Here is a 12,758-nt window from a genome sequence, read left to right as displayed (position 1 = left end):
TGACCAAAATGTTGAAATTGAAGTAATACTAATAATGGAATATGTGTGAGACACACACATGGAAAATAAAGATAGCATGTGTGTGTGTACGTGTGTACGTGTGTGTGTGTGTGTGTGTGTGTGTGTGTGTGTGTGTGTGTGTGTGTGTGTGTACAAACACGTGATTGATTGATTGATTGATTTTTTTCCTGTAAGGTGGAGATCCTGCCAGACCCTCAGGAGTAGCGCCTCATGAGGAGCAGCCCATAATGAGCTCTGATAAAATCACAGGTGCAACACAAACAATCCAAAAGTGCATAACAGTTAAATACAACACATCTTTATTCTTGAAACACAATTGGCTAGCTCTTGAAACGTGACCCACTTCTGGCTGCACTATTCAATAATGATTGTGGGTAATGTTTGTTAGTTCTTTGATGGTGGTTTGGTCATAGTCATATCACTCAGTGAAATAACACTAAAGAACCGGTTCAATAAATAAAGGAATAATAAAAAATAAAAAGGAATTACAAGAAACAAATTATAGCAAGACCTTAACATGCGTACATAAATGTGCAGTTTTCACAGCTGTAGAACTGGAGGGGGACTTGGTGGATTTGAAGTAACCTTTTTAAGAAATGACAAAAGGAGATTCTGTGTTTGCAAATTTACATTCATACATATTGTATTTTGATAAAATAAGATGAAATCAATAAAATTCCTTTTCACATCTCCTACTGAGATCAAAACACATTTTATAGCATAAAGGAAAAAACAGAGTATTTGATCAGTGATTAACAGAAATCTGTGTGAACAGTAAAACACATCAATCAAAAATCAACATCATTTCTCATCAGTATGTGATTTATACTTCCTCATGTAATGTAATCTCATGAATAATTATGAGTAAGGCATCTGACTTTATAACATGCCCACCCACACCCACCCACATCACTTAAACTTTCATTACGGAAAGAAGCCGAAGGGTGGCGCTCCTGCGTTGCCTGAATAAGTTTCTATAAAACCATTTGTTCCTCATATTTGTCAGTAGACATGGCTTGCTGTGTGTTTTTCCTGGGCCTCCTGGCTGTGCTGCTGCTGGAGCTCACGGAGGGTAAGTTCCAGCAAACCAGTTCACTTCTGATGGAAACAGGCCACAGTGTGACGGGAGGCTCTTTTTCTACAATGTTGCTGCTGCAGTGTTTCATCTCGGTTTGTTTCACTCAGAGATGTTTTTATGAATTTTTGTCTTGTTGAAGAACGATCGATGCCTACAGTTTGCTGAGAATTTAGTTCAGTAAAAACTCCCATTTTACTTTCACTGGGAGATTTTAGAGGAAGGGCACATGTTGACCGATATAGAACTGGCAATAAAGTTTACTCATAAAAAATAATACATTTAAGTGTTTTACAAATGTGATGTCGTATTAAATACAAAGGTGACAGTAAATAGAGAATTTTTCAGTGAGGTTTGGGTGTAGCCTGCTGGTGATGAACGTCCATTTTCTCTGATGCGGTGTCCTGTAAAAGTGCCAATACTCTGCTACTCTGGTATGCAACACACTGGCAGTTCTGCTATTCCTGCAGCCTAGATTTTTTTTTTTAGTGTAGATCCCACTGACCCGCTCCCTTTTCGCTCCTTTTCAGGGTCAGTGGGAGCCGGAGGTGAAGGAAGCGGGAGGGGTAATAAAATGCACTTCGTCACTTTCCACCTCGGTTTCCTACCTTACACGCATCTTGAACCAGAAGTTGTCCTTTTTGGCATTTCTCAATGCTGAGATCATATTTTCAAAACTCTTAAAGCAACTTTTGAGACAGACACTATTTAAACAGTTAACTTAAGTCAACTAAACAGATACAGGTGTTCAGGTATTAAACACTGAGCCAGAAAACACTTAGAACAGCAAGCGTTGTGTTATGGTCCTCCTTAATTGCTTATATATAAAATATCAGCAATATGTATAAAATATACATATTGTGAGCAGTTACTTATTTCTATGTGTAAACCAGTATGAGACCAGTTGTTGTACTGTGCAGTGCACTGAACATAGGAGTTTTTAAGCAATACTTTTTAACAGTACTACCCATCCCTTTGAAAAGTCATCATATAGAAATGTCTTTCTCTTCCCATCCTAACAGTTTACACTTTTGAATGATTCCCATAACAAAAATAATCACTTAATATGTAATGTTTTTCCAGCCTAAGTAATGAGGAAAACTGAAAGCCTGCCATTGGAAAAGTGTTGCTTCCTCACTTTCACCTTGACTGATAAACTGCTGTCTCTTTGCAGGTGCAGAGAAACAAGTGCACTCTGCAGAGGGAGGTAAAGTCACACTGGAGCCAACCGTTCCTGATCAGCTCAAACCCCTCACAAGCATCCTGTGGAAACGTAATGACAACTTGGTGGTGGAATGGATTAAGAATTCAGATCCTGAGGAGTACTTTGGAGCATTTCGTGGTCACACAAATCTGGATATAGAGACTGGACGTTTGGAGATCAATACTTGGGCTCGTAATTACAGTGGAGTTTATTCTGTGGAGTTTAATGGCCAACTACAGAGCGAGTCATACAAGGTTGATGTGATCAGTAAGTATGATTGTCGTCCTATAATAATAATCATAATTATGTTTGCACTTATGGGCAAGCCATGCCCATAAGTGTTGTGATGGTCAGATTTTTTTTGGGCTGTTTGGCCTATTTTTGTAGATTGAACTGATTTACTGCTTGATGCTGCATTCTTTACAGTTCACTGTGGTGCATTGCAACACAACTTGTGCATTCCAAGTGTAATTCCAGTGGGCTGAAATAGAACTGGAATATGGAAAATCATACAACAGTATATAGCAGGGTTCCTTTCATGTTTTCATTGTAAGAAAAGTTAAGGAGTGTGTGACACTGTTTCCCTGTCAAACATTGAAGCTACACTCATTCCTGTTTCCTTCGATCTGATATGGCAAGAATATCAAGCTTAACTGCATTTAAATATCTTGCAGTTTTGTACTTTGCTTACTGGCAAAGTTACGTACTCCATTATAGACGAGTCAGGACCTTGGATATATTAATGTGTGTGTGTGTGTGTGTGTGTGTGTAGACGGCTGCAAAATCTTTGGTGCATTGACCCCTAATTTAGGCAAACATTGTGACTACTCTAGCAATAAATGCTTTTTTCTTTAAAAGTCACTGGAGAGAGTTGTCAAGGCAGAGAGAAGTGCAGGGCCTCTATAAGACAACCTGAACTGAAAATGAGCTGTTCTACCTGGGTACACAAAGCTGATAACAGTTGCTAGTTGAATAGTTAAGATAAAAGGACGGTTGAAGTACTGTTGAAAGGTAACATATGATCACACGTTGACCTGTGTTTGCAGTTTGCAGAGTTGACCTAAGAAATGATCAATTCCAAGCTGAGGAGAGATTTGAATGATCATCATGCAGCTGCACGGCTCACAATTCTAATGCATCTCTTTTGTAAACGGTAAAATGTTAGAGGTTTTGTCCTGTGGGGACTTGCACAAGCAATGTTAGTATAACTAATAAAAGAGTACATCATTGTGTAATAAAAAATAACACTAGTTCTGTTGTTTATAAGGGGTCTGATTTTACCAATAATGCCAATACTGTTTTCTCCACCAACAGAGAAAGTCCCAAAGCCCACAGTGGTACTTAAGCCACTGACTTGTCCTAATGAAGACACCTGCAGACTGAGCTGTGATGGAGACACCACAGGGGCTGAACCAGTCACCTACAGTTGGAGGGCAGATGAAAGAGACTTGCATGAAAAATCTGAAAAATCTATACAAATCAGCGAGGATAACGGTCATGTTAAACATTTCTTTTGCCAAATGAAAAACCCAGTTAGTCAGGAAGACAGTGACCCCATGGAGAATCCACTCCACCCAGGTGTGTAGTTTACTTTTGTTAACAAACTCATGCAGGATTAGCTGTTTTTAACAATACTACCAATCCCATTGAAAAGTCATCATATAAAAATGTCTTTCTCTTGCTATCTTAACAGTTTACACTTTTGAATGATTCCCATAACAAAAATAATCATTCAATACTAAGAATTGTCATATGGAACAATGGCTGATAATGTAATGTTTTTTCACCCTAAGTAATGAGGAAAACTGAAAGCCTGCCATTGGAAAAGTGTTGCTTCCTCATTTTCACCTTGACTGACAAACTGCTGTCTCTTTGCAGGTGCAGAGAAACAAGTGTACTCTGCAGAGGGAGGTAAAGTCACACTGCAGCCAATCGTTCCTGATCAGCTCAAACCCCTCACAAGCATCCTGTGGAAACAAAATCGCAACATGGTGGTGGAATGGATTAAGAATTTAGATTCTACAGATTACTATGGAATGTTTGCTGGTCACACAAATCTGAATATAGAGACTGGACGTTTGGAGATCAATACTTGGGCTCGTAATTACAGTGGAGTTTATTCTGTGGAGTTTAATGGCCAACTCCAGAGCAAGTTGTACAAGGTTGATGTGATCAGTAAGTATGATTGTCGTCCTATAATCATAATCATAATTATGTTCACACTTATGGGTAAGCCATGCCCATAAGTGTTGTGATGGTCAGATTTTTTTGGGCTGTTTGGCTGATTTTTGTAGATTGAGCTGATACTTTATGCTGTATTCTTTACAGTTCACTGTAGTGCATTGCAACACAACTTGTGCATTCCAAGTGTAATTCCAGTAGGCTGAAATAGAACTGGGATATGGAAAATCATACAACAGTATATAGCAGGGTTCCTTTCATGTTTTCATTGTAAGAAAAGTTAAGGAGTGTGTGACACTGTTTCCCTGTCAAACATTGAAGCTACACTCATTCCTGTTTCCTTTGATCTGATATGGCAAGAATATCAAGCTTAACTGCATTTAAATATCTCACAGTTTTGTACTTTGTTTACTGGCAGAGTTACGTACTCCATTAAAGACAAGTCAGGACCTTGGATATATTAATGTGTGTGTGTGTGTGTGTGTGTGTGTGTGTGTGTGTGTGTGTGTAGACGGTTGCAGAATGTTTGGTGCATTGACCACTAATTTAGGCAAACATTGTGACTACTCTAGCAATAAATGCTTTTTTCTTTAAAAGTCACTGGAGAGAGTTGTCAAGGCAGGTAGAAGTGCAGGGCCTCTATAAGACAACCTGAACTGAAAATGAGCTGTTCTACCTGGGTACACAAAGCTGATAACAGTTCAATCAATCAATCAATCAATCTTTATTTGTAGAGCACTTTTCATACATGACATGCAGCACAAAGTGCTTTACATGTTAAAAACACCCCCCGCCCCCCTCCCCACCCCAACCTCTAAACCCCCACCCCACGATTCTGTCTTATATACACACATAGATACACACACACACACACACACACACACGCACACCCACACTCGCACACACACAGACACACACAGACACACACACGCACACGCACACACACACACACATACACACACATAATGTTTGTTTGGCTGAGTACAGAGGAACCAGGTCAGGAAGCGCTGCCATCTGCGCTGGGGGCTGCCCACGGCCCAGGCCAGGACGCCACAGCTCAGGGGCCCACCAAGCCACAGGTAGGCAGAGGAGCCATGGCACTGCAGCGGGGCACCGCCACAGAGCCCCCACCCACCCCAGCTGGTGTGCCCCACGAGAAGAGACATCCCAGCCCCAGCCGAGGACAGCCCCCAGCGCAGAGGGCCCCCACTGAGGAAACACTGGATATATGGGATAAAAGTATGAAAACATATAAAATAAGAATATAAAAAAGTATATAGAGAAATAAAAACATATAAAGTAAAAATATATAAGAACATCAGTAAAAGCTAAAATAAGCATGTATAAACATATAAGAACATTTAGGTAAGAGCCAAAACAAAAGGTATAGGGTATAAAATAAACATTAAATAAAAAGTCAGGTTAAAAGGAAGAGCATATTAAGAGCATGGGTTAAAAGACAAATTAAAGAGGTGGGTCTTGAGCCTATTTTTAAAAATATCCACGTTCTCTGCGGCCCTCAGGTCCTCCGGCAGGCCGTTCCACAATCGGGGGCCATAAAACTGGAAAGATGCCTCACCGTGTGTTCGTGTTTTAACTCTGGGAATACATAACAGGCCGGTGTCAGAGGACCTGAGGGTCCCCGAGGGTTCATAACGTAAAAGCAATTCAGAAAGATAAGAAGGCCCAAGATCCCTAAGACATTTAAAAACTATTAAGAGAACCTTAAAATCGATCCTGAAACATACAGGGAGCCAATGCAGTGATTCTAAAACCGGTGTAATATGCGCCTGCCTTCTGGTCCTCGTCAGCACACGTGCAGCTGAGTTCTGTAGAAGTTGTAAATTTGTGATGTTTCTTTTAGGAAGACCAGAAAGCAGGGCATTGCAATAGTCAATACGACTGGAGATAAAAGCATGCATCAGCATCTCTGTATTTGCCCGAGAGAGAAACGGGCGGACTCTGGCTATGTTCTTTAAATGATAAAATCCTGTTTTTGTAACATTTTTAATGTGTGGAATAAAATTGAGCTCAGAGTCAAAAATGACGCCCAGATTTTTGACCTGATTGGATGGATTTAAAGACAGTGTTTCACTCTCTGGGCCTCAGGACCGATGATTAAAACTTCAGTTTTGTCCTGGTTGAGCTGCAGGAAATTTTCTGCCATCCAGGACTTGATGTCTAAAATACAGTTAAAAAGGGCATCCAGTGGCCCTGTGTCATCAGGAGACATGGAAATATACAGCTGTGTGTCATCAGCATAGCTGTGGAAATTGATCCCATGTCTCCTGATGACACTGCCAAGTGGGAGCATATATAAATTAACAGTTGCTAGTTGAATAGTTAAGATAAAAGGATGGTTGAAGTACTGTTGAAAGGTAACATATGATCACACGTTGACCTGTGTTTGCAGTTTGCAGAGTTGACCTAAGAAATGATAAATTCCAAGCTGAGGAGAGATTTGAATGATCATGCAGCTGCATGGCTCACAATTCTAATGCATCTCTTTTGTAAACGGTAAAATGTTAGAGGTTTTGTCCTGTGGGTACTTGCACAAGCAATGTTACTATAACTAATGAAAGAGTACATCATTTTGTAATAAAAAATAACACTAGTTCTGTTGTTTATAAGGGGTCTGATTTTACCAATAATGCCAATACTGTTTTCTCCACCAACAGAGAAAGTCCCAAAGCCCACAGTGGTACTTAAGCCACTGACTTGTCCTAACGAAGACATCTGCAGACCGATCTGTGATGGAGACACCGCAGGGGCTGAACCAGTCACCTACAGTTGGAGGACAGATCAAATGGACTTCTATGAAGAGTCAGGAAATTCAACGATAATCAGCAAGGATGACAGTGATGTTCAATATTTCTTTTGCCAAATGAAAAACCCAGTTAGTCAGGAAGACAGTGACCCCATGAAGAATCCATTCCACTCAGGTGTGTAGTTTACTTTTGTTAATAAACTCATGCAGGATTAGCTGATTAGTTATCAAATTTTTGGGGGTTAGAGTTTGGGGTTTGGGACACTTTGTTTTTGTACACTCCCACAACTAAAAGCCTTTAAGGGCTTTTTGAAAATCAGATCTGAGATGAAAGACAAAAAACAGTTTCTAAAAAGGTTCTTCTCCCCAGCATAAAATGTAAACACACAGATTCACAATTGTTAAATATTACAACTTGGGCTGAAAAAAAAATCATATTGAGTGTTAAATCTTGCCTTGCTGACAATGCTGTGCTCATCCTTTAAATCAGTTAATTAGAGACCTTTATATCAGTTAAAACACATTAATTTCCATATGTGATCAATTAATTTATTAATTATTCTTTATTAATTAAGTATAAAAAACAATTTATATAACATTAGCATTGTCCTTTACACACTTTACCCAGTGGGAAACGAGGCTTGATTTGATTTTTAAGGTGATGTGATTTTCACATGTTGTTTTCAGTAAATTAAAAATAGATTGAATGTTGTGTATGTAAAAAATCTGTTGGCAAGAGACATGATTTGGGTTTTGGAAGTGTTCTGGTTTCTGTCCTGTGTAGAGGAATATTTGACTCATGTAATAAAAGAACTGGAAACAGAAATGGAAGCCAGCAGCCAGCAGTTGCACTGAAAAATTGGCCGTTGTACTCAGAGACTAAATCAACGTCAGATGATAGACTTTGGCTTCTGAGAGTTTTAATTCAACCACAACTGTGGTGGTATTGATATATTTTATGTGCTCTTATCCGGTGAGCTGCCGGGGCGCCCTAAAATAACACTTTTTTGACTCATAACATTGACTAAGCCTTGTTTTTAAACAGGTCCTCCAGTTGGCGCTATTGTGGGTGGGGTGTTAGCGGCTGTTGCTGTTGGTGCAGCAGCGGTGTTTGGTTATGTGAAACGCGGTAAGACTTTTGATTTGTTTTAGGTGTTCCCACCTGAGTTTCTACAATTCAAAGTTCCTAGGCAAAACCGGCAACCGTGGTGGTGTGTGTGTGTGTGTGTGTGTGTGTGTGTGTGTGCTGGTATTAACAGTGTGTGCTTGTGCTTCATTTCAGATGCGATACAAGAAAAGATCTCTAACAGAAATCGCAGTCCTCAAGGTAAGCTTTTCCCATAAAAGCATTGAAATAAAAACATGTTAATGTGAAATTTTCTCCTGACTTGGTCTCTTTCTCTGTGGAGAAAATAACAACAGGACATGGAAAAGGTCAGAGGGTGGAAACACAATCATTTTCATCAAAAGAAAAGTAAACAGGGAGTAGCGTGAAAAAATTATGGAAGTATTATTTTTGGTCTTAGTTTTCTTTGGTGCTCGGACTTAAGCAAAAACAGCTCAGGAGTTAGCAGCTGCAGCTGTTTGTACTGCAGCAGTTAGCTGCAGTACAAACAGCTCTTTCAAAGGGTTTGAATCAACCATGAGAGGGCCTTGATCATATACAGTCATAACTGTGCACAAAAATGTATGCTGATAAACTCAGTTTAATACAATACACACACACACACACACACACTGACTGCTGTTATGACACTTTAGTGCAGCGCCCAAGTTGATTGAATGGGAAAACTTTACCTATTAAATAGGTTTTGCCTGTCAGTCTGTGGATGGAGTAACACGGAAGGGCACAAGGCAGTAATTTCGCCTAGGGCGGCAACATGGGCAAAACCGCCACTGAGTGGCGGTCAAATGAGCAAGCGAGGGAATGAAGAGAGAGAGCAGTGGTAGAATGCTTTTGAGTGGTTTCACAAGAGGTCCTTCATCATACAGTCATAACTGTGCACAAAAATATTAGACTGACAAGTCCAGTAGACACACACACACACACACGAAAAAATGCAGCATAACGTTTATGTTTGAACCCAAGATTGTCACTTTGGATGGTTAAGTGTAAATCAGTCAAACAGGCCTCTTCCTTCAACCAGTCAGTTAAGACTGGATCCAAACACGTTTGCTTTTGTTGTGAAGGAAATTATGTACTCATTCTTAACAATCATGTATCTGCTTTTACTTCTCAGAATCAGAGAAGCTGCTACAGGGCCCCCTGCCCCCGGCCTACTGAAGCTGCGCCCTTCCCGCTTTTGACGGGTCGACGTAACGTTGACGACATCGATCGAAACGCTGATGTGAAAAAGTCTGGCGTCGTTAATGCCCTGTAGCAGGGTACACACAAGTGTTGCTAATGACGACATGTCAATGATGGTTCTGTTCCATTTAGGTGTAGCAGTGCAGCATGAACAACAGCAGCACACCAGCTCTGTTTCTGATGAGTCATTGCAGTTAAAAAAAACATGATAATGAAGGGATTATGTGGACATTTCTGTTTTTTTGTTATCTGTTGCTCTCGAGCTACTGATAGAGTGAGATGAGCTGAAGCAACTTGCCTTTAGAAACAGATTTTAAAAAATATTTTTATTTCAAGCCAAATGTTTTTCAGACTTTAGCCGGTAGGGCATGTTCATGTGTCTTCAGTGTGTTATCAATTTACCATCACATTTACATCCTTTAGAACAGATTCATTCTCTTACAGAATAAATATTTGCCATTGCAAATAAAAAAAAAGTAGAAAAAAAGTAGGGAAGAAATTATGTAAAGCCGTATAAATGTTGTATTGCTGACTGTTGCTATCAGAATGTATTATTTTCTACTAATCGTGTAATCTCCTCATGTTATAATGTGTATTATGTGTTATTTTTCATGCTTTAGTTGTCATCTCTGTTGCTGTGATGACATGCTGTGATGCTAATTGAAATATGTGAGTAACCTCTGATGATCTCCAGGACATTTCCCCAACGTTAATAGTTATTTTAGCCTTCTGTGTAATAGAGGCAGCTTACATAGTGCCAACTGTCAGTATTACCATAGTAAAAGACACTCTCCACAGACTCCATGGGCTGTTGAGTGACACTTCAGCTCAAGTGGGAGACAAGAAAATCGCAGATTTCAGCTTTAAAGGGTCTCAAAAACTTTAAGGGGATGTTTCACTTTGGACCACATCCAATTAGTGATGTGGCGGCATGTATGTTTTTGCAGCTGTCAGTGGCAGAGTGCCTGCAGCTACATCACTGACTGGGTGTGCAACATGCCTGAAACCCCTAGAGGGCAGTGCAGCAGATCTTTCCTGCTAGAGGTGACTAATTCTGCAAATCCATCTATGGCAGAAAAACATTGTTGCTTTACCTCACTGGGTCCAAAGTGTAAGCCCTGTTGCATTTCTAACCATGCTGAACATCGCTGGTCAAAAGTGTACTTTTTAGCAAAATTTCCACCACTAGATGCCAGCCAGTTCTGATGTTCTGCCTCGGTTTCATTGCCCTGTGGTGCTGATCAGCAGATGCAAGTTAAGAGCCAAGCGGTTTGCTATACTCAAAAGCAAAGTCGTCTGTAAGGGATGGGTGCGGGTTTACCTTGAGTCATCTAGGTATCATGTGTGTAACTGCACTATGAACAAGCAGCAAATGAGACTTTGTGGATTCAGTTATACTACTCATGACTCATACTACTCATACTACTTTATATACTATTAAAAATAAAGCATAATTAATGGCATTTGCTGTCATAATTATTTATTGGACAGGTATGTGTGTTTGTGTGTGTGAGTGTGTGTGTGTGTGTGTGTGTGTGTGTGGGCAATTTTTTTTTCTTTTTTCTTTTTTCTGTCAAAATTATTTTTATTGATTTAAACCAATACATCCATAAAACTGTTATGCAAGTAGAATATAATATGAAAAATAACCATATATGAAAAGGAAAGAAAAAACAAAAACAAAAACAAAGGAATGAAATGAAACTGAAATAACAAAAAAAGAGAAAAATAAATAAATGAAAGAGTAATAAATCAATTAATTAAAAAAAAAATTAAATAAATAAAAGGGAGGGACAATAAGACACACGGACAGACAGACAAGGAGGGGACACAGAGGAAGGGAAGGATTGGGGATAGGGGGTCCAGTTGCACACCGAATTGTTCTTACTCAGCCAGGGTACACAAAATTGTTACTGGTCAGCAGCCTTCTTCCAATTCAGCAAAATCAACTGCCGCGCCAGTAAGGAAGAGAATGCCATAGCCTTGCGAGACCGTCTAGCACGCTCGCATGCTCCACTGGAAGTCCGGCAAAATTATTTTTATTTGACATCAGCATAATCAAATCTGTAGATAAATGAAAAACTCAGCATCACCAGTGGAAAAAAAAAAACAAAAAACATAGAGGCAGAAATCAAACCAGACACCCATGCGCAAAGACAGAAATTACAAATTACTCTTTTATATTCATCATCTAACAAATGACTGTGCTAACAACATCAGACCCCATCCCATGATGCATCAGCAACCACGACAACTTACAAAAAAAGGTACATTAGTCAAACTACATAGAAGAAAATTACCTGATGGCTAAAATCCATACTGAAATGATACATTTTTTCATGTCTTCATGTTAGTTAACATATAGTGCCAAATTATTGAACATGTAGTGTGAAAGTAGGTTACAGTACACACTAATGTAATGTAGTGCCATAGTAGCTAACATGATGTCGAGTTTCATAAAGCAAACAAAAACTAGCTGATAAGTAATATTGTTTGCTGATGTACTGTAGTGTCACAGCAGCCAGTGTAACATGGAGTTTGGGTTACCATAGTTACCTAATAATTATTTGCACTCCTTCACACTTAATCGCCCTCTTTCTTTCCCTTCCTTTTAATTGTCTTCCACTTTCTCATCTTCCTTATTCCCTTCTTCCCTTGTGCTTTCCTCTTTGCCATACTGCTCTTTCCTTTCTGTCTCGCTCCCCTCCTCATCCTTTGCTATCCCTTCCTCTTCCTCATCCTTCCCCCCCTCCTCCTCTATCACATCCTTCCCTCTCCATGCCTTTTTCTCATCCTTTCTCTCTTCCTCCTCTTTGTCATCAGTATTTTTTCCTTCACTGCCATCTTTCAGTTTTTCCTCCTCCTTTTTCTTATCCTCCCCTTTCTCTGTTTTCTGATTGTTCTCTGAGAATTTCTCCATTTCTGTTGACCCTTGGCTTTCAGTTTCATCTTCTTCTTGCCCTTCCTCCTCTTCATTTTCTTGCACACCTGCACACTTTCCCTCTTTTTCATCCCCTTTTTCTATACCTTCTTGCTTCACCTCCTCCTTCCATCCCTCGACTGGGATGTCTTTCCTGCTTCCTTGTCCTTCTTCACTTCTTTCTCTCTCCTCTCCTTCTTTCACCATGTCCTCCCGCTTTGCGTTGTGGTCTGAACTGTATCTTTTCTCCATTGTCAAAGCCCTGGGGGGTTTGGGTGGAGG

General features: G+C 39.9%; 1 protein-coding gene across 1 annotated transcript in view; it reads left to right on the top strand.

Moving 5' to 3' along the window:
* LOC115370434 (titin-like) overlaps window positions 1–9,891 on the top strand; it is a 38,693-nt gene extending 28,802 nt beyond the window's left edge. The window contains exons 7-12 of the mRNA XM_030067458.1: window positions 3,615–3,878; window positions 4,179–4,475; window positions 7,160–7,423; window positions 8,294–8,377; window positions 8,531–8,575; window positions 9,489–9,891. Coding sequence (XP_029923318.1) covers window positions 3,615–3,878; window positions 4,179–4,475; window positions 7,160–7,423; window positions 8,294–8,377; window positions 8,531–8,575; window positions 9,489–9,532 — 998 coding nt within the window. The 3' untranslated portion in view covers window positions 9,533–9,891. The remainder of the gene's footprint in view (window positions 1–3,614; window positions 3,879–4,178; window positions 4,476–7,159; window positions 7,424–8,293; window positions 8,378–8,530; window positions 8,576–9,488) is intronic.
* Window positions 9,892–12,758: the final 2,867 nt, after the last annotated feature.

Source organism: Myripristis murdjan, chromosome 2, assembly GCF_902150065.1.
Source record: "Myripristis murdjan chromosome 2, fMyrMur1.1, whole genome shotgun sequence".
Taxonomy (NCBI): domain Eukaryota; kingdom Metazoa; phylum Chordata; class Actinopteri; order Holocentriformes; family Holocentridae; genus Myripristis; species Myripristis murdjan.
Note: the sequence above shows the minus strand (reverse complement) of the source record. Positions and strands in the feature narration are given on the sequence as shown.